We start from the raw sequence: 21486 nt of genomic DNA, 5'->3' as shown, positions 1-21486 counted from the left end.
AGAAGTCGCTCGCCGAAAGGCATCGTGCAACGGGGTTGGTGCTACCGCGGCGGCTCGCGGCACCACCCCCCCGGCCCCGTCGGCGACAGTGATTGCAGCTGCAGCTGCAATCACTGTCGCCGACGGAGGCGGGGTGCCACGAGCCGCCGCGGTGGCACCGGTGCTTTATCCCGAAGGAGATTTATTTTTTAACCACCCTTGGAAGATAACCGCGTCCTGTGCAAAGTCCTGCAGGGATAAAGCAAATGGGTTGCCCGGCCTGGCTGTTTTCCCGCATGTGGGTTGTGACGCCCGGCACGTCCCTGAATTTGTCGGCGCGGCGGGCGTTATCGGCATGCATCCCGATCATGGCGTTGGGGGTCGGCCTCCCGCCTTCCTAGAAAGCGGGAAATTCCAGGAAAAGGGAGTTCGGCGAAGCCCCGGGGAGAGCATAGACGGGGGAGCACAAAGGGACAAGGAAATGATGCAGCAGAGAGATACGGCGCCCGAAAAACCAGTCGGGCTTCGCAGAAGTGCCTACCACAGGGACGGTGCCCCCACCCCCCCGAACCGCCACACCTGACCGCAAGATGCCCTACTCGATGGCGGCTGGTACCGAGAAAGGGATTTCTTGGTAACCAAAACTGCACACTCAACACGCCGCGTGGTCGCCCAGCACCCACGGGCTCCTTCTCGGCAAGAGAAATGCCACGGCAGCATCGTGGGGCTGGGTACCCCCCGCTGCCGCCTGGGCTTGGGATGCTCAGGATGCTCAGGATGCTCAGGATGGGATGGGATGCTCAGGATGCTCAGGATGTTGCCCCAGCTCAGCCCCCCCAGCCCAACCGGCATCAGCTCCCTCCCTGGACACTTCACCCCACCGCTCCCCAAAGGATCCTGTGCGTATAGAGGAAATCCCAGCACAAGATTGAGCACCCCAAAAAATCACCCAGGGCCACGATGCCGTGTAAAGGTGCACACCCAAGCGCCCAGGACACAGCTGGCACCGTGCCGCCGCTGCGGCACCCCCAGTCCTGACACCCGACACACAAAATTGGCCGTCCTGGGGTGTGACATGGGGGAGGTCCGGCTGCTGACGGCAGCAGGATCCAGCCCGGCTCCCCCAAATTCCCACTCCCTGTCAGGGGCTGAGGGTGGCCGGGCACTGCTGGGGACGTCAGGACACCGATGGGGACGACGGTCCTGTCAGCTGGGGACGGAGGAGCCACGCCGGCTCTCGGCAACCTACTTAAATTTAGTGCTTGAGAGCGGCGTCCTCCCACCTGTGATCTGCTGACCCCCAGCATTTGCAGGTTTTTCTTTGCAGGAGATTTTTCTAGAGTTTAAAAATATGAAGCTTTAGCCAGGCCAGAGCTGTCCCCAGTGTCAGGGGACACGGGACAAACCAGAAGACGGAGGAAAATGCCCCCCCAGGATGAAACTCCCTCCTGCTCCCTGCCCAGAGCATCCCACTGGAGCCCAAGGCTCAACCCATGGCGGGGGAACACCCCACGGCACCCCCCGCCCCGTCCTGTGTCCCTGGCATCCCCAGCCCCGGGGGGGGTCCCTGTGGGGTGTCACCGCGAGCACCGGTGCGGCACGAGGAGATGCAGCACGGCCCGGGGAGCTGCCGGCACGGCCCCCCCACACCCAGCGCGCACCTGGGGAGCGCAGGGCGGCCGGGAGAAAGTGGGGTTTGCCGGTATCTGTCACATATAGGAAGGAGACTGACGCCAGCTCGGCGCTGTGGTCATGCCGGGAGTGCGAGCTGAAGGTCAGGCCAAGGTCACAGCTGCGCTTGGGCGTTGCACACGTGGAGAGGAGCTGCTACGTTTCCGCCTTGCAAAGCCCCGGTAACAGCTCTCACCGCTGCTCCTTCGCCCACCGCTTCGCTTTCTTTACTACCTGCGTATACGCAAGGCCAGGGCGCGGGTGGCCGCGGTGCCGGTGGGCTGCCCGTGCCAACGAGCGCCGCCGGCTCCCTTCGCGGTGATTCTCTCTCCGGCAGCCTTCACAGCACACCTTGCCGCTTGCCTTTCGTGCGTTCACGTGCAAGCAAGCGGTGGGGAAATCACCGCCGGGGAGAGCTGGCTCGGCACGGCAGGTCCCCCCACACCTCTCCAACAAGGATATTTTGGATTTAGATTTTTTTCGCGGGGGGGGGGGGGAAGGGAAGCAAAACTCCTCCCAGCCCACCCACACGTGCCGGGAAAGCTCTGGCTGTGATGCTCTGAGCCGCTGCTGTAAGGAGCGCGACCTGCGTGGATGCGCAGGGGACACTGCAGACGCCGGGAGAGCTTTTTTCCGAGGAAGGCAGCCAGCTTTCCAAGAACGAGAGCAGGAGAGCCGCGGGTGCCTCCAGGCTTCACCGGCACCGCCCATGCATCGGCAGGGTGCTGGCACCCACCACGCACCCAGACACCCCCCTCCCCGCCCCAGGCTCAGCTGATTTCCCAAAACCGCCCCCACCCAGACCGCTGGTTTGCACAGGAGGGAGCCGGAGCCGCCACCCCCCCGCTTCCCAGCGGATTTGGCCAGTGGTCAGCTCCCTGCCGGCAAAGGTGGCAGTGGCAAGGGGATGACAGCAGTGGCACGGCAATGGCAGCGGTGGTGAGGGGATGACGGCGGTGGCACGGCAATGGCGGCAGTGGTGAGGGGATGACGGCGGTGGCACGGCAATGACGGCGGTGACACGGCGATGACGGAGGTGGCACGGCTGTGGCAGCGGGGCCGGCAGGCTGAGGCTGCACGGAGCAAAGAATAAATCCTTCGAGAGCGGCGGGTGCTGCCGCCGGCCCCTCCACGCGCCGGGGATTCCCCCACGCCGGTTCTTTCGCTTCCACTCTGAGTCACGCCGCGGGAGGCGGGGAAGTGCCACGAGCCCTTGTGCAAGGACCCTGACGGGTACGGGCGAGATTCGTCACTTCTTGTAAATCATGGTGTACCCCTTACACAAGGAACAAACCTCCGCCGGTGCTGCAGCGTGCCCGGGCACGACTCAGCCCCGCCGGGCTGCCAGCGGATGGACAGACGGACGGACAGCCACCGAGAGCTGCAGCGATGCGAGCGCCCGGTTACGCCGGCGTAAAACCACATCCCGCGCCCACGGCCCTGGGGAGTTTTGTGAAATTTCCCAGGAGCACGGAGGCACGCAGGCCCATGCCAGGGGGGGGATGCCGGGCAAACTGGAGGGGAAACACGTCCCATTGCCCCGGCGCAGGGCGGCGGGGCGGCAACGGAGGTCCCGCGGGGATGGGGGGGGGTCGTGCCGGAGGGTGCAAGGTGTCTGCTGCACCGGCACTCATCCTTGGGGGTTTGCAGCACGGGGAATCCCAGCGTTCATCCTTGGGGATTTTTGCATCACAGATAATCCCAGTGTTTGTCCTTGGGAGTTTTCACCGTGGTTAAACCCCACGGTCATCCTCAAGGACTCTGTACCAGTGATAAGCCCAGCACGGGTCCTGGGGTGTTTGCACCACAGCTAATCCCGGCATTCATCCTCAGGGATTTGCACCACGGCTAATCCCAGCGCTCAGCCTCGCAGGTTCGCAGCACGGCTAATCCAGAAGTTCCTCCTTGGGCGTTTGCACCATGGCTGATCCCCAGGGGACAGGTCCACCCCGGGCAGCCCCAACGCGGGTGCTGGTGACAGGGTCTGGGATCCCACTGACTCGGGTCATTTCCCTGCGCACCCCCGGCCTCTCACGTGCCTCCTGCTGCAGGACCCCCCCCCAGCCCAGCTCAGCCCCTCACGGGTTGCTCAGGAGGACCCTAGGGTGGCACACTCTGGCCTCTCTGCCTGCACGCAGAGGCTGTTCACTCTGAAACCTACTGAGAGCAGCAGTGAGTGCCATCATGGGGTTCTCTGTTCCAGGCTTGGGGCACTGGGCGTAGGAGGTTTCCTGCCTCTCTTAAGCAGAGAAATGGGAGAGGTGATCCCCACCGTGGGCTGCTGTGTGAGCTCAAGCCCCCCAGACCCTGGCCGTCACCTCCCCAAAAACCCCTCTCTGCCCTCCCCAAACCCCAGCCAGCATCCTCAACCCACCAACACCAGCGGGACAAAAGAGTTTCCAAGACGCCCCGTCTCTGAGCATCCCCGAAGCTTGTGGCAGGGGACAGAGCCATCCCTGAGGGAACCAGGCTCAGCGGTGACAAGAGGCACTGTTGTGCCGGCCTGAAGCGCTGGCTCGGGGGTGGCCGGGGCACAAAGCTCCTTCTGTTCCCATCCCGAGCGGCTGCCGAGTGCCGGCGAACGGCGACGCGAGAAAACACAGCCTGGGCCCCCATTTCTTATTAAACTAAACCCGAGGTGCGGCGAAACGCAACCCCAAGAGCCGCCAGGTAAATCCATACCCACGGGGAGGGGTTTGGGGGGGGTCTGGCTAGAAACCCCCACCCCGTCCTCAGGGCTGACTGCCCCTCTTTGTGCATCGATAAATCTCAGCCGCCACCAAATCCACGTGAATGAGTTGATGCTCCCTCCCCAAAACCCTGCAAATCACCCCAAAACCAGGGAGCCCAGTGGCTCACGTTCACAGGGGGGTTTGGGAAGACGGGGGCTATAAACAGGATCTGTAAACAGGCGGTGTTCGCCAGCCTCTTTTTTTTTTTTTCTTTTTTCATTTTAAGCCAAATTCGTTTCCAGCGTGGGCTGCTTTAATAATTTCCTGGAATAAATAACAAGCACGGAAAGTAAACAAGGTGGCTGCGTGCGAGGGGGAGCCGGCTGCAGCCGGGAACTGAGTCACCCCAAAGGCTGGTCCCCGAGGCTGGGGGGATGCGGGGTGTCCAGCACAGACCCCGTAGGGTCCCCAGGATGTCCCGGGGTTTTGCATCACCCAGGACGATGCAAGAGCTTCAAGAGCCCAAGCAGGAGCATTCCCCCCTGCCGCCCCGGGTGGGTATTTCAGTCCCAAAGCAGGACCTGCCCCTTGCCCGGTGCTGCGCCCTGCCTGGCTGAAGGAAGCAGATCTTGCCCAAAATGCTTCATTTTTAACATCATCTCAAGACGACGTTGAAGATCGCGATGCCCGTCACAGGCATCGGTCAGAGCTGGGAAGGGCTGCCGGGCAGGGAGGAGCGGGGTCTGCCCCGGCCGAGCCCCCGCCGCCGGGATGAATCCTTCCAGACCCTGCGCTGCCTGTACAGGCTCATAAATATTTACCTTTGAGAGAAGCAGCGCTCAGCCTCGAAACAACCACATCCTGGGCCGTAAAAAAAAGAAAAAAAAAAAGAAAGAGAGACAGCCACCCAAAAAACAGCACCGGGCATCTCACACTGGCTGCTGGGGCTGAGCGGGACCCAGCACCCTTCCGCACCCACTGGCACCCCGCAGCCCCTCGCACCCCCAGCTGCGGGAGGCTCGAGGGGAAGCGGCGCAGTCCTTGAGTGCTTTCCCAGTCCCTTTTCCTGTGATTCTCTTAACATCTCCATTTTTCGCTCACTTCGCAGCTCGCACGCGGTGCTTTCCTACCCGAGCAGCTCTGCAGCATCCGTGCGAGGGACACGGCCCCAGCCGCGATGAGCCACGTGCCAGCAGGCAGCGAAGCATCGCCGCCGTGAGCAGAGGGGTCACGGCGATGGGGCAACCCCCCCGCCAACACCGGCAGGGTGGATTTTAAAGGATGGGGTTAAAAAGAAAGGAAACCCTCCGAGCCCTTCTGCAAACCCCAACGAGCCCAGCAGCCGGGGAAGCGGCACGTCGGGGCTCCGTCCCGCACCCTTCCCCTCGCAACCCAAATCGAGACCTCGCGAGCTCCATCCCAGCAACACAGTTTCCAAAATAAGAAACTCTGCTCTTCAGCAATTAACGCCGGGGCTGTGGTTACTCTGCTAAAAGTGTTTTTTCCGTGCATGACCAAGGATGGAAAAAGTTGTGGTTAATAAATGACAAATAACCTTTTGTCTCGTTGCCCTCCCCCCCCGTGCACCCTCCCCCTACGATACCAAAAAAAAAAAATGTGGGGAAAAAAAAATATAGAAAAAGTCACCACCAAAATCTCAAAAAGCCGAAAGGACGCCCAGCCCCGTGCGCCTTCGAAGAACAGCGAGCAGCGCAGCGCCGAAAGCAAAGCGGCAAGGGGACGCGCTGCCCCCCCCCCGCTCGGCGGTGAAAGTCTGTGGGCAGGATTTGGGCACCTTTGGGTGTAGTTTCACCTCTTCCAAGGGAATGACGGTACATCCAAACCCCTTCGGCTCTTACCCCGCGGCAGGTTTCCCAGCTCCTGGCCTGGGGAGGCCACGAGAAGGATGCGGTCCCTGGGGGTGCTGGGAGAGGGATGCCAGGAGAAGGGTGCCAGGAGAAGGATGCGGTCCCTGGGGGTGCTGAGAGAGGGATGTGGTCCCTGGGGATGCCAGGAGAAGGATGCCAGGAGAGGGATCGGTCCCTGGGGATACAGGGAGAGGGATGTAGCCCCAGGTGGTGCCAGGAGAGGGATGCAGCTCTCCGGCCACATGCTGTCCAGCCACCAAGGGACGATGCAACAGGGTCACTCTTGGCTGGAGGATCAAGGCAGCAACCCCCACCAGCCCAGGATTGTTTAACATTCTTATTGCAAAAAAAAAGAAAGGAAAAAAAAAAAAAAATGCGGCGCGAGCCATGGGGACCAGGGCCGGAGCGCACGTGGTCCAGCCTGCTCCGGCTCGCAGGATGGAGGACACCAAATGGGATCCAGATTGACACAAACGTGCCTTTCCCCGGGCCAGGGCGATGACGGGACATTGAGATACTTCCCATCATCGGCAAACCCCTTCTTGTGGGGCAACCCCTGCCCGCGGGCTCCGGCAAACCCCAGGGGTTTGCCGGAGCCCGCGAGCAGAGGGTGCCCTGCTCATGGCGGCCCTGGGAGGAAAAGGCCATTTTGCAGCTTTTTTTTGGGTTTTTCTTTTTTTGGCAGGACTAGAGGAACAAAGGAGCTCACGGGGCTGCAGCGGTGAGAAGGGCATTCATGCATCCAACCTGGCGCGTGCAGTTTTAAGCATACTTACAGGTCACTGAGAAGAGGAACCGCGCTTTGGATTTGAAGCAAAGCATCGTGCTGCAAAAAGAGGGGGGGTGCTCAAGTCCCGGCCTGGGATAGGGATGCAAACACAGCTGCTGCTGGGGTCAAGGCTTCCCAAAACGTGGCCTCTCCATCCCTGCAGGCAGGAACCAGCAGCAGCTCACCCTTTGCCACTCCACATATCCTCGGCTGAGTCACCCAAGGCCACGTTTGAGCAGCCCCAATTGCTCCTGGAAGTACAAAGCTGCTCCAGGAGGAGCCGGGATGGGGACGGGGACCACAACGCCAGGATGTGCCCCCAACCCCATGCCTGGCTGGCTGCCGTGCAGAGCCCCGGGTGCTGACGATCGGAGGGCAGTGCCGTAGGACCTGCTGGCTCAGGAGGTGGCAGTTCTCAGAAACCAGCTTCAGGTGAAAGGAAGGGGAAAAAGAAAGAAGAAAAAAAAAAAAAAAGAAAAAAAAAGGAAGTCAAAGCAGTCTCACGCTGAGCAGAGATAAAAATACTGCTCCTCCTGTGGCCACAGCTGAAGACGTACGAGCCACGACAGAGGCACCATGGGTTTTCACCGGAAGGAATCTTCCCGGCTTGTCTCGGCATGCCATCAATTTACGGGATGCACTGGATTTCATTAAAACGCTATAAAGAAACCAGCGCAAATGCAAATCCCATTTCCCTTCCCCTTCCTGGAAAAACATCTGGTCAGCAGAAATGGCTCAGGACATTTCCGTTGCAAATCAGAGTTTTCATGGAGCTTAGGACTTGGCCATACAAAAGGCGTTTGGGGCTGGGGCTCAGCTGACGGACAGGGCAGCCCCAAAACCCCACAGGACTGCCCTAAAACATGCAAACCTATTTTGTCAGCTTTAGCTTAAATTTATGAAAGGAGAGAGGCCCCAGAGCTACTCGATCCTACAAGTTCCATGAGCATAAATGGCGTGGCAGAAGAGAAAGCCCTCAGTGCCTCCACAGAAAGCAGGGAGGACTGGCGAGCACTGCCCTCGTACTAGACATCAGAGAATCCACGTGGGCTGCACCCCTAGAACCATACCCAGGGTTTCACTGGTTCTCCTGTGCCCATCCATTTATACACCCATACGTACAAGCGTTATAGATATCCCGATATCCCCCTGCTCCGGGCGCTCAGAATGGAGCCACAGAGCATCATCACCTCACCCTGACAGCGCTCAGCGGCACGGCATCCTCGCACCCCTCCTCTCCCCGGCACACCGGCACCCTCCGGCGTGTCCCCAGGGTGGGGGTCCGGGTGCCCCCCGCCCCGTACCAGGTGCCCTGTGCCCACCCGGTGCCCTGCAGCCAGGCTGCGACCCGTTCCCGGTAGAGCTCCGGATCCCATCGCCTCCAAATCCCTCCTCGGCACCATCGTTTTCCCGGGGCTGGCGGGAGGAAGGAGCAACGCCAAAACCAACCCAGCAGCAGCTGCGAGCGCGGGAAACCCCATCTCACCCGCCTGAAGCTCCCACAAGACCGGCACATCCCCGGGGAACGGGATGCCCACGCCGGGCAGCGCCGCAGGGACCGCCGGCAGCTCCGGCACGACTCACCGGCACTCATCCCTCGGACCAGCGCAGCGCTGGCCGCAGCCGCCCAAGCGGTAAATGGGATTAGGGCTTTTCAAAGCGCCCTGCTCCCTTTGATGCCGGGCACGTTACGGGATTAGGCTGAGAGGCGGGGGGGGGAATAAGATAAAAGCTGCCAAAAGCAGAGTGAGGGAGCAGCGGGCGAGCCGTGGTGGGGCACGTGTGGGGCCACCCCCCCCCCCTTTCCCCACGGACCCCACACTTCCAAGGTCACTGCAAGGTGTTGAGTATCTGGGAACTTGGCTCGATGCTGTAAAGCTGGGGGGCTGAGCTGAAGTTGGATTGACATCGTATTATTGAAAGGGTAGAAAGGGAGAAGAGGAGGGCGCTTCTGAGAAGACCTTGAGGATGACCCAAGTGTCCAGAGACCGGATGAGGATGAAAGCCCGCAAGGACCATTTTTTTACAGTGACTTGTTTAAAAACATTAATTTTTCATGATGATCAACGGCATCTTTAAATCAGGAACAGATCCACGACACGGGGGGAAAAGGCAGCGGCAAAACCCTGTGAGCGTCCCAGAGCCGGATGATGGAGGGGAGGGAGCTCCCCACAGCCCTCCCCGGGGACTTACTGGTTATTATTTAGTTATTTTAAAGAAAAAACAAACCACCAACAAGCTGTTCTGTTCCCACTGCTCTGAGGTTTGCTCCCTTGCTGGGTTTGGGGAGTGGGACCCACCAACTCTATGAGGGACTTTCCACCACCCCCAGAATTCAACCGCAGTTACTGGGAAAGGGGCTGGATTGATTCTGCTGTAAAGGAGACAGGATCTGGCCCCGGCCCAGTTAATTAGAAAGGAAGGACCCGCCCTGAGTACATTTGCACAGGAAGCAATTTACTCCGGAGACTCACAAAATCCAGCGAGGAACATCCCCCCTCCTTCCGCAGACCTGGCCGAGAAACCCCCCAGCCCGAGGCCCCGGGGGACCGCAGGGTCCCCAGCCCCGCCGTGACGGGGACTCACCGGGAAATCTCCGTGGGACGGAGATTTATTGCAAACCGCAGGGAATAATGGGGCAGAGCGCTGGGTGAACTTGCTGAATGTCTTGTTTGAAATGCCTCCCCCCTCCCCGCCGTGGGTCAAAGCCGGTCAGGGGCTGCGGGGAGAGGAAGAACGTGCCCACGCCCGGGAGGGCATCCCTTCACTTCGCCTTTATTTTTGGCTTTTGCAAAGCCCCGAGGGCAGGTCTGGGCAACAGCCACCGAGGATGCAGAGGAGCAAAGCCAGCAGCCGATTTGGCAGCGACGCCCAAAATAGCACCAGCCCGATGCCTCCTCCTCCCCACCGGCCGGGCCGTTCCCTGGCGAGGGGTCCGACATGCCCAGTGCCGTCCGAGCGAGCCGGGGCTGGACCATGCCAGCACCCAGCAGTGCTGCCCGGCTGCTGGGAGCACCCTCCGAGAGCCCCAGAGGGGTGCTGTGCAGAGCCAGACCTCCCCGTGCCCCGGGATGGGGACACATGCTCCCACAGGGACGAATAACCGCAATCCCCTTTTTTTTTTTTTTTTTTTTTTTGGACCAATGGAGCAAAACTGGCTTTTACTTTCAGATTTCACAATTTTGGTGTTCTTTTTTCTTTCTTTTTTTTTTTTTTAAACTATGTAATATTGGAGTCGGTTGACAGAAATAGCAGGAATTCAGCTGGCTGCTCCCTGGCCCCACTGCAGCAGTGAGCAGCAACCACAGCCCAAACGCAGGGACAAGGCTCCGGCTCTACCAGAGTCCTCCTCCTTCCAAAGCACAAGTTAATCATCAAAGTCAAACAAACACACCAAAAAAAAAAAAAAAAAAAAAAAAAAAAAAAGGAAAAAGAGAAAACCCAGCCCATCACGCCTGCGTAAGATCTGCCATGTGGAGGAACTGTCTTTTTAAAGATTAAACACCACGGCTCCCCCCGCATCGCTCCCCGTTCACTCACATCCTGCATCATCTCCGCTCCAGCCAGCGTCTAAGCACCAGGGGAGCTCCCCGGGGTAGTCGGGATCTGAATTTCTAGCCACAAAAGTACTTACAAACATAAAATTAAACTCCCTTGCAGGTCCCACAGGGAGCAGAGGAAGGCACAGAGCCTAATTTCTATTTCCCTTTTCCTTTCCCAATTTGCCCAGGCAAGCAGCTGCCCTGGCTGCTGAAGCCACGGCACCGCGGGGACAGGGTGAATTTGGGGGTCGCCAGACCCAGTGACCCCCTGCCTTGCTGGGACGGGTCCACGGGGCTGGGAACAAGCGGTGCGGAGGCCACCGGCCCTTAACCTCAGCTCTGCATCCGAGGGCAGAGCAGGCGCTCTGCTTCTAGCCAGAAAAGCCGGGCTTGGGGTCCCAGCGGGGAGAAATGCAATTGCGTCTTGGGCGACTGCAACAGTCGGCGTTTGCGTCACCCCTGGCACGTGGTCACAGCATCTCTCGCCCCCGAAACGTGAGCCCACGGCGGTGGCTGGGCTCTCCTTCCCAGAGGTCTCAAACAAACAGGGTGCAGCCTCCGCGGCCAGAGCAGATGGAAAGCAGCGGCAGCGCCGGATCCCGGGCTCGTGCCCAGACATTGCCCACGGGGAGAGACCCTTGCGACCAGGGACGCACCACGGCCCCGTTCCTCCCCCTGGGACGTGCCAGCACCCCGGCATCGTCCCCAACCCGCCGCCAATACCCACAGCGTCGCCCGGCCGAAACGGGCAAAAGCCGGCAGGTCCTTACCTTGGGCGGGTCGAAGAGCTCCAACACGTACTCCTCGCCGTCGGGCGTCCCGGCTCGCCGCAGCACCAGGCGGCAGCGCTGCCACCGCGTCCCGCTGTCCAGGGAGGTCTCGTCCAGCAGCCCGTACTTGAGGAGCCCCTCCTTGCGCACCTCGGGGGGCTGCTCCCGCGACAGCCCCCACGGCAGGATGCGCTTGCCCAGTCCCGGCTTGAGAGCCGCCTCCGCCGCCGCCTCCCCGTCCCCATCCCCGGGGAGGGCGTCTGAGGAACGGCGTCGGAAGAGGCTGCGCCAGCTCCTGCGCAGCTGGCTGAGCGAGAAGGGCCGCCGTGCCGGCCCCGCCAGCTCCTCCGAGCTCCGGGACTTGCGCAGTCCCGTCGGGGTGGCCTCGGGGGCTCGGACGGGCTGCTCGGGCCGGGCGCCCAGCTCCACCTCAGCTTTGGTGGCCACCGTGCCCAGGGAGGCGTCTGTGTGCCGCCGGTGCGTCTCCCGGTAATCCCGCGCCGGGCCGGCGGGCAGGATGCGGAGCTGGTTCATAGCAAAGCCCTCCTTCACCTCATGGTAGAAGTACTGCTGGAAGAGGTCGGTGAAATGCACCGAGAAGTTCTCAGCGGCCAGGAGGTCATGGTGCGGGTGCTCGGTGGCGAAGCGCAGGTAGTGCCGCGCCAGCTCCTTGGCGGTGCTGATGGCGTGCAGCTCGCAGAACTCATGCCAGCCCCGGGGATGTGCTGGCGTGCCGGCCGGCAGAGCGTGCCCATTCATTGCCGTGGCTCCAGCGAGGCGGCCGCGCTGCAAGACAGAGCACACCGGCGGCGTTAGAGCAGCCCCCACGCCCTGACATCTCCTCCCTGCCCCGGCAGCCCCCGGTTGGCACAGCCGCGCGCCGCTCTGGATGCATACCCGCGGGGCGAGCGGCCCAGGGTGCGCTGTGGTTAGCTTGGCCCCCGTCAAAGCCGCTTCGTTAACCGGGGCAGAGCGTGGGGACACGCGTCGCAGCCGGCCCAGGGGCAGCCGGCTCCCCGGTGAGCGGCACGGCCGCGTGAGCAACCGCTACGGCTCGTGACCCGCCGTCTGGCACGGGCAGCGGCAATGCAAGACGCCGAGCGCTCAGCCCCACCGCAGCGCCTCACATCCCCATCCCTACCTCGCAGGGCCGTGCCTCAGTTTCCCCACCTGCAAGGTGGGGTGCAGGCAGGTCCCGGCGCAGGGCGTCTGCGTGGCTTCCTGCCGACACAGCTGCCTGCAGCTGCCCGCCGTCCCACGGGGACGCCCGGCCGGGCCGCATCCGCTCGCCTCCTGCCAAGGCTTCGCAGCGCCAATGGGTTTCCCTCCAGGGACCTGATTCAACGGAGCTGATAAAGCTGGAGTGGGGGCACGAGGGGGAGGAAACAACATGAAAAGCTGCAGCCATCCAGGGTCGGAGCTGCCTCGCCTGCCAGATCCGCCCAGCCCCACCGGCCAGGGATGAGCACATCTCCCGGGGGGATGCTCCGAAGCCTGCGGGACACAGGGGCCGTTGGGCTCCGGCACCCCACGCCGTATCTCTGCCCCGAGCAGATTTTGCTGCGAGGCCAATCTGATGGCGCCCGTGGCCGGCGTGCAATCGCCCCAGCGTGCCCGGCTGAGCCCGGCAGCGGCGTTGCCTACGGCTGGCCTGGCTGCGCCGCGCTGCTTACCGCCGAACCTCGTGCTCGCCCACGGCACTTATCGGGGCCGTGCACTCTGCTCAGGCAGGAAACATTGGCCAACCCACCCGGATCCTGCTGCACCAGCACGGGCACCGCCGCCTCCTCCTCAAAACTCCGGCCGCTCGGCAGCAGCGCCCCGGCTGCTGGGAGGGGAGGAAAAGTGATTGCATTTGTCAGGGGGGGGGAGGAAAAATTTAACAAAAAACAAAAAAAAAAAAGGGGGGTGGCAAAAAATGAGGGGCTGGGAGGAAGCAAGCAGGGCGATGCGGCACAGCGGATCTTGTTTGCAGCCGGGGAGGCGATAACGCCGGGAAGTGGACCTCTATCTCTGCCCACCCGTCACCCTTCCTAGTACCTCCTACCAAGTTTCTAGGCGAGGGGAGATGTTATCTGCCCCCCACCAGCCTCGCCGGGGCCCAGCTTCTCAGAAGAGCCGCCCGAGGCTCGGGGCCGGCCGGCGTTGCGGCGGTGCCGGGCGTGCTCCCGCCTGTGGCCCGGCCGAACCCCCCGGCGGGGCCCCCGCGCGCGGCCGTCTATCAGCTCCGCCAGCCTGCAGATGACTCAGCATCCTCCCGCTGTGCTCCCACTTCCTCCCGGCACCCGGGAATCACCACCGCAGCCGGCGGCACTGCCGGCACGCTCGGCGGGATGCTCCCCGAAAATGCAGAGGGAAGTGGGGCACCGGTGCGGATGGCTCCTGAGGTGGGCGGGAGATTCCTAGAACTGGGAATGCGCTTTCCAAGTTTCCAAGCTCGCTCCATGCCGGCTTCAGGAGAGGTTTGCAGCGCGGGAAAAGCTGAGCTTCGACTGTACCACGCGACGGGAAGCAGCCGAAGGCCGTCTCCGGTAGCAACGTGCTTTTTTCAACCAGCGTAACGATGGGAAATACATCCCCAGCGCTTCCTCCTGCCGGCACCGGCACACACCACGATGCCGTCCTCCCTGCTCCTGCCTGGCACGCTTCTCACGTGGAAATGGCTAACCCGGCTGAATCCACGCTTGAGCTACCGCAGCAGCATCCCGCTCCTCCGCCTGGCGCCAGGTTTCGGCAGGGACACGCCGCAGGGATGCGAGTGCCCGCTGCCGGGTGGGCTTCTCCCTGCTCCAGCCCGTCGTGCTCCATGATGCCGGAATTCAGCAGCCGGTGGCTTCAAGGCGGGCTTTACATCCGCATCCCTTATACCCCACACGTTCCTAAAGGGGCTCCCAGCTGTCCTGCAGGTCACCACGGAGCCGAAGAACTCGTTGCAACTGCTCACAGCTTTAATTTGCGCTGACTGGCGAATGCAGCCCGTGGGCTGGTTGGGATGGGGGGCTAACGTGCCCCCCCGGCCGCTGGAAGAGCTGTACGTCGCCCAGCCCGCCCCACCGCGGGGCTGGTTTTGGGTGCCGCGGTTGTTTTGGGGTGCTGGGCCAGGACCTCGAGGAAGAGCGAGATGGGATGGACCGGCCGTGGGCTGGCTTTGATGCAGGCTGGGGCTGCGAGCCCTGGCTTGCGCAGGATCCAGCCCCACAGCCGAGCCGCCCCCGGGAGATCTCATTAAACTCTTGCCCAACCTGGCAAGCGTTGCTGCGGCAGCGGGTGCCAGCACCGGCCAGGACGGTAACCCCGAGGCCACGGCTTGGATCCGGCAATGGGTTATTTGTGCCTTTGTGGTGGCAAAAATCCCAGTAAATGCATTTGCTGTTTAATTGCACCCAGAGGAGCCGGCAGCACCGAGCAGCGCTGGGGCGATGCTGGGAGCCAACGCCGCAGCTCTGCCACCCGCTCCCGGAGGATGAGTGGATCGGAGCCAGCTGGCCAGCCGTGCCACGGAGGGGCTGCAGGATCTGGCCCGCTGCCTTCCCACCACAGAACAGCCACGCAGGGGGCTGCGGCTGCACGGGAAGGGCACCCTCCAGCACCCAGCGCTGCAAATCTGGCCTCAAAGGAAAAGGTTACGGAGCAGAGACTGCGTTGCCTTGCCGTGCCCCGCGCTGAGCGAGCCGTGCTCGCACACGCGCGTGCACAGGCAGACCCGGAGCATGTGCAGCGCAGCCAGCGCACCGCGATCCGAAAATGAAACTGGCCACGACTCCTCACCGGTACTCTCCACGCCAGGAAAATGCACGCCAGCAATGTAAATAGGAAATTTGATTTATGTGCTGTCTCTCCCAGAAACAACTGTTCCCCAACTGGATGAAAAGTGGCCGGCGGCGTTTCCAGCTCCCTTTTATAGGCTATTCAAAATTCACCCTAAGGACTATTTTCAGAAGGGAGCGAAGCGAGGGGCTGGGAGACGCCCTCATCGGCCCCGCAGCTCCCAGAGTGGCAGAAATACAAAGTTCCCACAATCCCAAGAGCAGGAACATTGTTCCTTCCCAGGATGTCCTCCATGAAAAGAGCTATTCTGAGCCGGCAGCAGCCTTTCTTGGCACGGCCCCGCAGCCCTCTCGCGAGGCGGCTATAAAAGGCTGGGTTACAATGAACAGCACTTTTCAATGGGAGAGCATCCGGTGCGGGAGGCTCGGGGGGATGCGGGTCCCGGGGGGGGTCAGGGGGATGCGGGTCCCCGGGGGGGGCCAGCCGGACAGGGATAGGCTCACAAGGGTTGGGTTTTGGGGAGCATTCCCCTGAGATGGTGCCGGTGCAGCCCCTCTCTGCATCCCGATCCCCCGGGTGGTGGATGCTGGAGGACCAGCTGGATGCGACCCTGGGTTGAGAGTGTGGGGTGGTGCGGCCGTTTGGGGATGGTCACGGAGACGCCGCTGCTCAGTGAGGCAGGAGAGGGGCTGGTGCGGGGGGGAGAGGTGGGAAAAGGGGGTGGCTGCAGCCTCCTGATGTGGGTAAAGAGGGGGGTGGGGGGGAGCACCCCAATTTCAGTCTCCTCCAAGCTGGGTCACAACACGACGTGTTTACGGCACAGCCCCTGGCCTGGGCACGCTCGCTGCAGCGCGAGCACGGCCATGGAAAGCAGCCCCCACTCCGTGCTCCCAGAAAGTCCCATGAAGTTCTATTGCTGCCCTTCAGCTGAGCCTCTTCTCCCTTCCAGCAGCCCACTTTCACCAGTGGGGTAAACATTGCTGATTTACCCCAAGCAGAACAGAAAGCCCCAGCCCACGCACCCAGGGCAGCAGAGGGACTCCATGGGAGGGAAGGAGGGCGACGGGGCCCCTATGACCCCCCACGAAAGAGCACCCACATATGGACAGCATTGCTAGAGAACAGCTGAGGTTATTTGTGTGTCAGGCCGGCACACAACCCGCAGCAGAAACTGCTCAGCACCATCCTGCTCTTCTCTCTGGGAGCAGCCCACCGCGGTGGTGTGGATTCTCTGGGGTCTCGTAAGGGTGATGGCACAGCACCATCGCTCCCTGCGACCCACCGGCTGTTTCCACACAAGCTGGAGGGCCCCAGGGTGTCTCAGGACCTTCCCTCTCTCTCCTCTGGCTGAACTGAACCAAAAAATTAAAAAGCAACAGAGAAGCAGGTTGGAGAGATCCTCCACACCGCACGCCCACACAGGCTGTGTTTTCTTAGGAAATCGGGTTAAAAGCCGGGAGGTTTGGGGAGGCTGATTTTGCTCCCCTGTCCCCACTTTCTCACAGTGACACCCCCCCCCCCATCTGACCGCCTAGCACTACACAACTCGCTAAATTAAAGGGCAAAGCTGGCCTTAATCTGCAGCTCTGCGTGGGCTGAGCAGCGCTGCAGACCTCTGGGGATGTGACTGATGTTACGGCACTTTAAATCCAGGGGAAATCCACCCGTTTGGCTTCCCCTGATCGCTCCACCGGGAGAGACGGATGGAGACAGCCCACCCCAAACCCACCTCGGGCCAAATGCAAGCTCCAGGCTTACCTGACCCATAGGAGCTCACCAGGATGAGCCGCTGTGACCAGCCCAGCTTCCCAGACACCCTCTGCCTGCTTCCGTTCACCCGAGCGCCCATCACTGTGGCATCTGGCACCCTGCAGCCTGTTTTACACCATCACGCTCTCCTACACACATTGCCTGTGGGGAAAAGCCCGGCAGCGGGGTGGCCTCTTTTGACAGCGTTTGTTTTGTTGCATGAAATGAATCGCTGCGGTGTAGGCGTGGGAGAAACCGGGCGCAGGGAGCGCTCCCAGGGGAGCGGCCGGATGGGGGACCCCGGCTTCACCCACGGGGACAGGGGAGCGGCCGGCAGCTCAGTCCCCTGCCAACCTAGCTCTCCCTCCCCGCCGCAGCGGTCCCCCGCTGCATTTGGCCCTTCCACCTCGCCGAGCAACAGCAGCGCTGGCTGTACCACAAACCTCACCAGCGCCAAGCTCTTCCACTTTCACTTCGTCTTACCCACTGGGATTTGTCCCGACGCCTTCGCAGTGCCAGGGTCAGCCCCAGCAGCCCCACGCATGCCTGGGTGGGTGGGGAGGGTTTGCTCTGGGTGAGGAGGAGGTAAGACCCCTCAAAAGCCACCGGCACTTGCACCCAAATCTCTCCGGTGTGACACACAGCGCTGGCAGAGCCGCTGCCCCGCGGGCTCTGGTGAAACCAAAACAATCTTCTCAGAGGCAATAAATGCATAAAGGCAAAGGAGAAAATAAAAGCAGTATCGGGGTCAGGGGGAATGTACAGGGACAAGGCGCTCCTGCACCTAAAGCAAGTTAAAAAGAAATCTGAGGCGAGTCAAAGTGAAACCTGCCAGTAATTTCACGGGCCTTTAAACTCCAGTCCCGTAACCTGCCAGCAAAGCCCGATGGCAGACAGGGATGCACGAGAGCAGGGAGCGCCAGGTCGCTGCACCGGCCGCCTCTTTCTCTGGCTGCTTTTCCTACCTAAGCACAGCAACCCAAAAAGTCCCTGGGACATCAGCCCACAACTCCAGCACATCTTGAATCCATTTGCAACAACAATATCGAAATCGCAGCTCGACAACTCATCCCGGTTTCCTTGACAGTAAATCCCAGCCCGGGCAGCAATGACCGTGTTATTGCCGCTTTCGGAGCCAGCGGGTCCAGGCTCTCTGCGGGTGAACCCGCTGGGGCTTGGCACAAACAGCACTGGGCATGCCAGCAGGGCATGGGGAGGCCACCGAGATGCTGTGTGCCGGTGCATCGGCCTCGTGCTCCGAGCACCAGTGCCTGCCAAGGCAGGCAGTGCCTGCGAGCCAACGAAGTCCGCAGGGAGCAGAAAGCCAGAGGAGTCTGGCTCCAGCTGGCACCTCCGCTTGACACTCGCAGCAGGCACGGGGGCAGAGGACAAGGGGGCAGCAGGGCAGGCAGGCAGGGCACAGCCCCCATGGGCAGGGCAGCACCCTACAACAGTGGCTGGGACAGGTGGGCATCACCCCATGGGGTCCTGCACCCTCCGAGAGGGGCCACCCCCATGCCAGGGGCTGCAGGGGGCAGGCGAAGGAGAGGGGCAGGGCTGGCTCCATGCCTGCTGCACCCCCGGATCAGGGGTCTCCAGGACAGGGGTGCTGGGAAATGCAGGACCTTGAGGGGGACAGGGATCACAGAAGAAGGGGTGCTCTGGGGTAAAGGGGTGCTGGAAAGATGAGGGTCCCCAGGATTGGGGGGCACCCACAGGAGAACAGCGCCACTGGGATAAGGACTGCCAACAGGGGAAATGGGTGCTGGGAGGATGGGGGTCCCCGAGGGTGACCATGGCCCCTGGACGGAGGGAACCGGAGGAAGAGGCCCGGGATAAGAGCGTCCCCCCGCAGAAAAGGCGTGCGGGGGTGTGGGGAGCAGTCCGAGGGCTGGGGGCTGGCAGAGGAGGGGGATCACGCTCCCGGAGCGGGGGTGCTGGGGCTCCGCGGGGGCAGAGGGTCCGCGCCCGCAGCTGCCGGGGAAGCTCCCGGGGCTGCGGCAGGAGAAGCGGGCGCCGCGCTGCCTCCCCCCGCCCGGCCGGACCCCGCCGCCGCCACTTTCGCTTTACAGCGGCCGCTTCCCGGGGCCGCCTGTCCCGGCACAGCCCGGCTCGGCACAGCCCGGCTCGGTTCGGTCCCGCTGCGCGCCCGCGGTTACCTGCAGGAGAAGGCGTCCGGCTGCTGCTCGCCCATGGTGGAGCGCGGCGGAGCGCCCGGGGACGGGACGGGGCGGACGGGACAGGACGGGACGGGACGGGACGGGGCGCACGGCTCGGTACGGCTCGGTACGGCTCAGGCAGGAAACCGGAGCAGGCGACTCCGCATTTCCGCCGAGCCGAGCCGCGGCAGCGCGGGGCGCGGACCCCGGCCCCGGGCGGGTTATGTAAAGCGGAGCGGCGCGGCCGAGGGCGGAGGCTGCGCGGGGGCGGAGCGGATCGGTGCGGTGCGGAGGGGCCGCGCCGTCTGTCCGTCCGTCCGTCCGTCGGTCGGTCGTTCCGTTCAGGCCCCGCCGGCAGCTCCGCGGGTGCGCAACGCTCCGCGCCGCCCCTCCCCTCCGGTGTCTTTATCTTATCGCATCCGCGCCCGCGGAGGCAGCGGCAAAAACAGCCCGGCTGCGCTCGTGGGGGTTGGCTTTATTTTTTAAAAAGTTTTTATGACTTGTACAATTTTTTTCTCTGTGGGTTTGGGGGTGTTCGGGCACTGCACACGCACACACCCCCGGCCCCAGCCTGGTCCCTACCCCCTGGACGTCGGGAGGGAGCCCGAGCGTGGGGTCGTTTGGGGGCTCGGGAGGGGTGTGTGCAGGAAAACACCCCGCTTTCCTGTTCCTGCCTGACCGCGTCCTCCCACGGCTCCGCGGGCTGGGACCCAAGGGACCTCTGCGGTGGCAGCAGTGGGCGAGATGCCGTCTCAAACCCCGTTTCTCATCATGTTCCTCTGCCTTTTGGTCGAGGAAATTGTCTTGCTGCAAAAGGCACCACGGGGCACTGCCCACGCCCGACGGGAGCAAATCAGGCCACAGGGCCCGCAGTTGTCTCGCACAGTGGGTGAGGGATTCAGCCGTGACAGAGCAGTTGCAAGTGTCCCTCTGGTCCCAAGCAAGGCTGGGGACGGGGGTGGGTGCATACAGGGCAGGCTCGGCCATCCTGGTGTCATCCTGGTGCCATCCTGTCCCAGGGGAACAGGAGTGGCGTGGCAGAGCTGCAGCTGCCCACCCTGCGAGCCATGGGAAAAGGGAGGACAATAAACCTTTCACTGCACTTTTTTCCAGGAAAGGGCTGGTTTGTGGTCTGTACCATCACGTCTGGCCCATCAACATCTCCCACCCGTGTCACCGGCTGTCCCAAGAGCTCCTCGGGGGCCTTGTCCTCCCTGAGCAGCAGCAGTGCTGGGGACGGAGGGGCTCTCCTTGCCCCACAGACCCCCACGCAGGCACCACTCACACCAAGTGTGCAAGAGCCGCGGTGGAGCAGCCCTTCCCCAGGGGCTGGCGCTCACCCAGCATGCCAAGCCAGGGAAACCCAGGGAAGTGGCAGCTGGGATTTTACAGACAGCGTGCAATCAATTTGTGGGTGTTGGGAAGGTGGAAGCTGTGGGATTTTGCCCTTGGAGAGTGGGCTGAGGCATGCTGAGCTGGTTGCAGACAAGCATCTGTGTGCCACCACCAGCGGGCTCCATCCTCAGCGATGCTTTAAAATACACCCCAGTCACTCGCCCCCTCCATTCCCAATCGATCCCCATCCGACAGAGAAAAGATGGAAATGGGACCCCCCCCGCCGCTGGTGCTGTGCCCTGGGGCTGGCCAGCCCCAGACCATGGCCCTGGGCTGCTGCTGGTGCGGACGCAGCCCCACTGCCCCCCTCCAGCCCCACCGACCCCCCCAGACAAGAGAAGAGCTTTCCCGCAGGGCTCTAACCCCACGCTCCCCTTGGGCATCGCCTGCTCCAGGGGTCCAGGTGACTCTGCAATCAACCAGCCCTCCCCAAACCCAACAGGGAAGTGGCTGGGATCAGCTGACGTGATAAAAATCTTACCTTAAAAGCTGCTTTTTAATTCCTCCCGCCGTTGCTTCATGCATAATTGCACCTTCTGGCTTTTTTTTCTGAGCATGGACAAGAGGTCGGCGGAGCCCAGTGCCGGCCCTCCTTCCCACGGGCGCCTGTCCCAGCTCGCAGCTATTGCACACTTTTCTTCACGAGCTTCATCTATTTCAAAAGCGCCCTCTCAGCGTCCTCAGCCCCCGTGGCCTGAGATTTCTCTTTTGTTTTGCTTCCTGTATGGATTTTCTACAGTCCCTAACTGCTAATTCACTACCACCGACTTCTGCTTTTTCTGTTTGTTTATGCAGAGCTGCGCAGATGCCCTTGTACACGAACACACACACACACACACGCTGCCGCTTCCCTTCCGCTCTGCATCGGGTTCAGCTTTTAACCATTGCTGTTTGCTTCTCCTCTAAAAGCCTTAACCAGTTTCCAACGGTCCTTCCCACTTCTCTCTTTAACTCCCGTGCTCCGGCCTGCTTCGTGTTCAGGATGCGTGGGGTGGTTTGGAAGTGGCACGTCGGCCTTTCCCGGAGTGGGATGTGATCGGCTGCGGGTGAGATGGGAGTCCCCCCTCTCTGCCCGGAGAGGGTCTAGGGGTGACATCTGGAAATGTTTGGCTATGGGGGTCTGCGCTGAGCTGGCAATGCCCCC

The 21486-nt window shown here is 62.1% G+C and overlaps 1 protein-coding gene across 10 annotated transcripts in view; it reads right to left on the bottom strand.

Annotated features, from left to right (window-relative positions):
* The window catches only part of SH2B3 (SH2B adaptor protein 3), a 29638-nt gene extending 8259 nt beyond the window's left edge, over positions 1-21379 (bottom strand). Inside the window, exons 1-3 of one of the 10 annotated variants that reach the window (XM_054844382.1) lie at positions 20824-21379; positions 18948-20005; positions 11272-12057 (exon numbers count right to left, since the gene is read on the bottom strand). In XM_054844382.1, coding sequence (XP_054700357.1) covers positions 11272-12030 — 759 coding nt within the window. In that variant the 5' untranslated portion in view covers positions 12031-12057; positions 18948-20005; positions 20824-21379. Of the gene's footprint in view, positions 1-11271; positions 12058-12412; positions 12811-12944; positions 13094-16797; positions 17097-18947; positions 20006-20823 lie in introns of those variants that run through there. The other 9 variants (XM_054844385.1, XM_054844383.1, XM_054844381.1 and 6 more) reach the window with 9 other exon arrangements.
* Between the last annotated feature and the right edge of the window lie 107 nt (positions 21380-21486).

This window comes from Grus americana, chromosome 16 (assembly GCF_028858705.1).
Source record: "Grus americana isolate bGruAme1 chromosome 16, bGruAme1.mat, whole genome shotgun sequence".
Classification (NCBI taxonomy): domain Eukaryota; kingdom Metazoa; phylum Chordata; class Aves; order Gruiformes; family Gruidae; genus Grus; species Grus americana.
The sequence above is the reverse complement of the archived record's forward strand: the minus strand, read 5'-3'. Positions and strand labels throughout refer to the sequence as shown.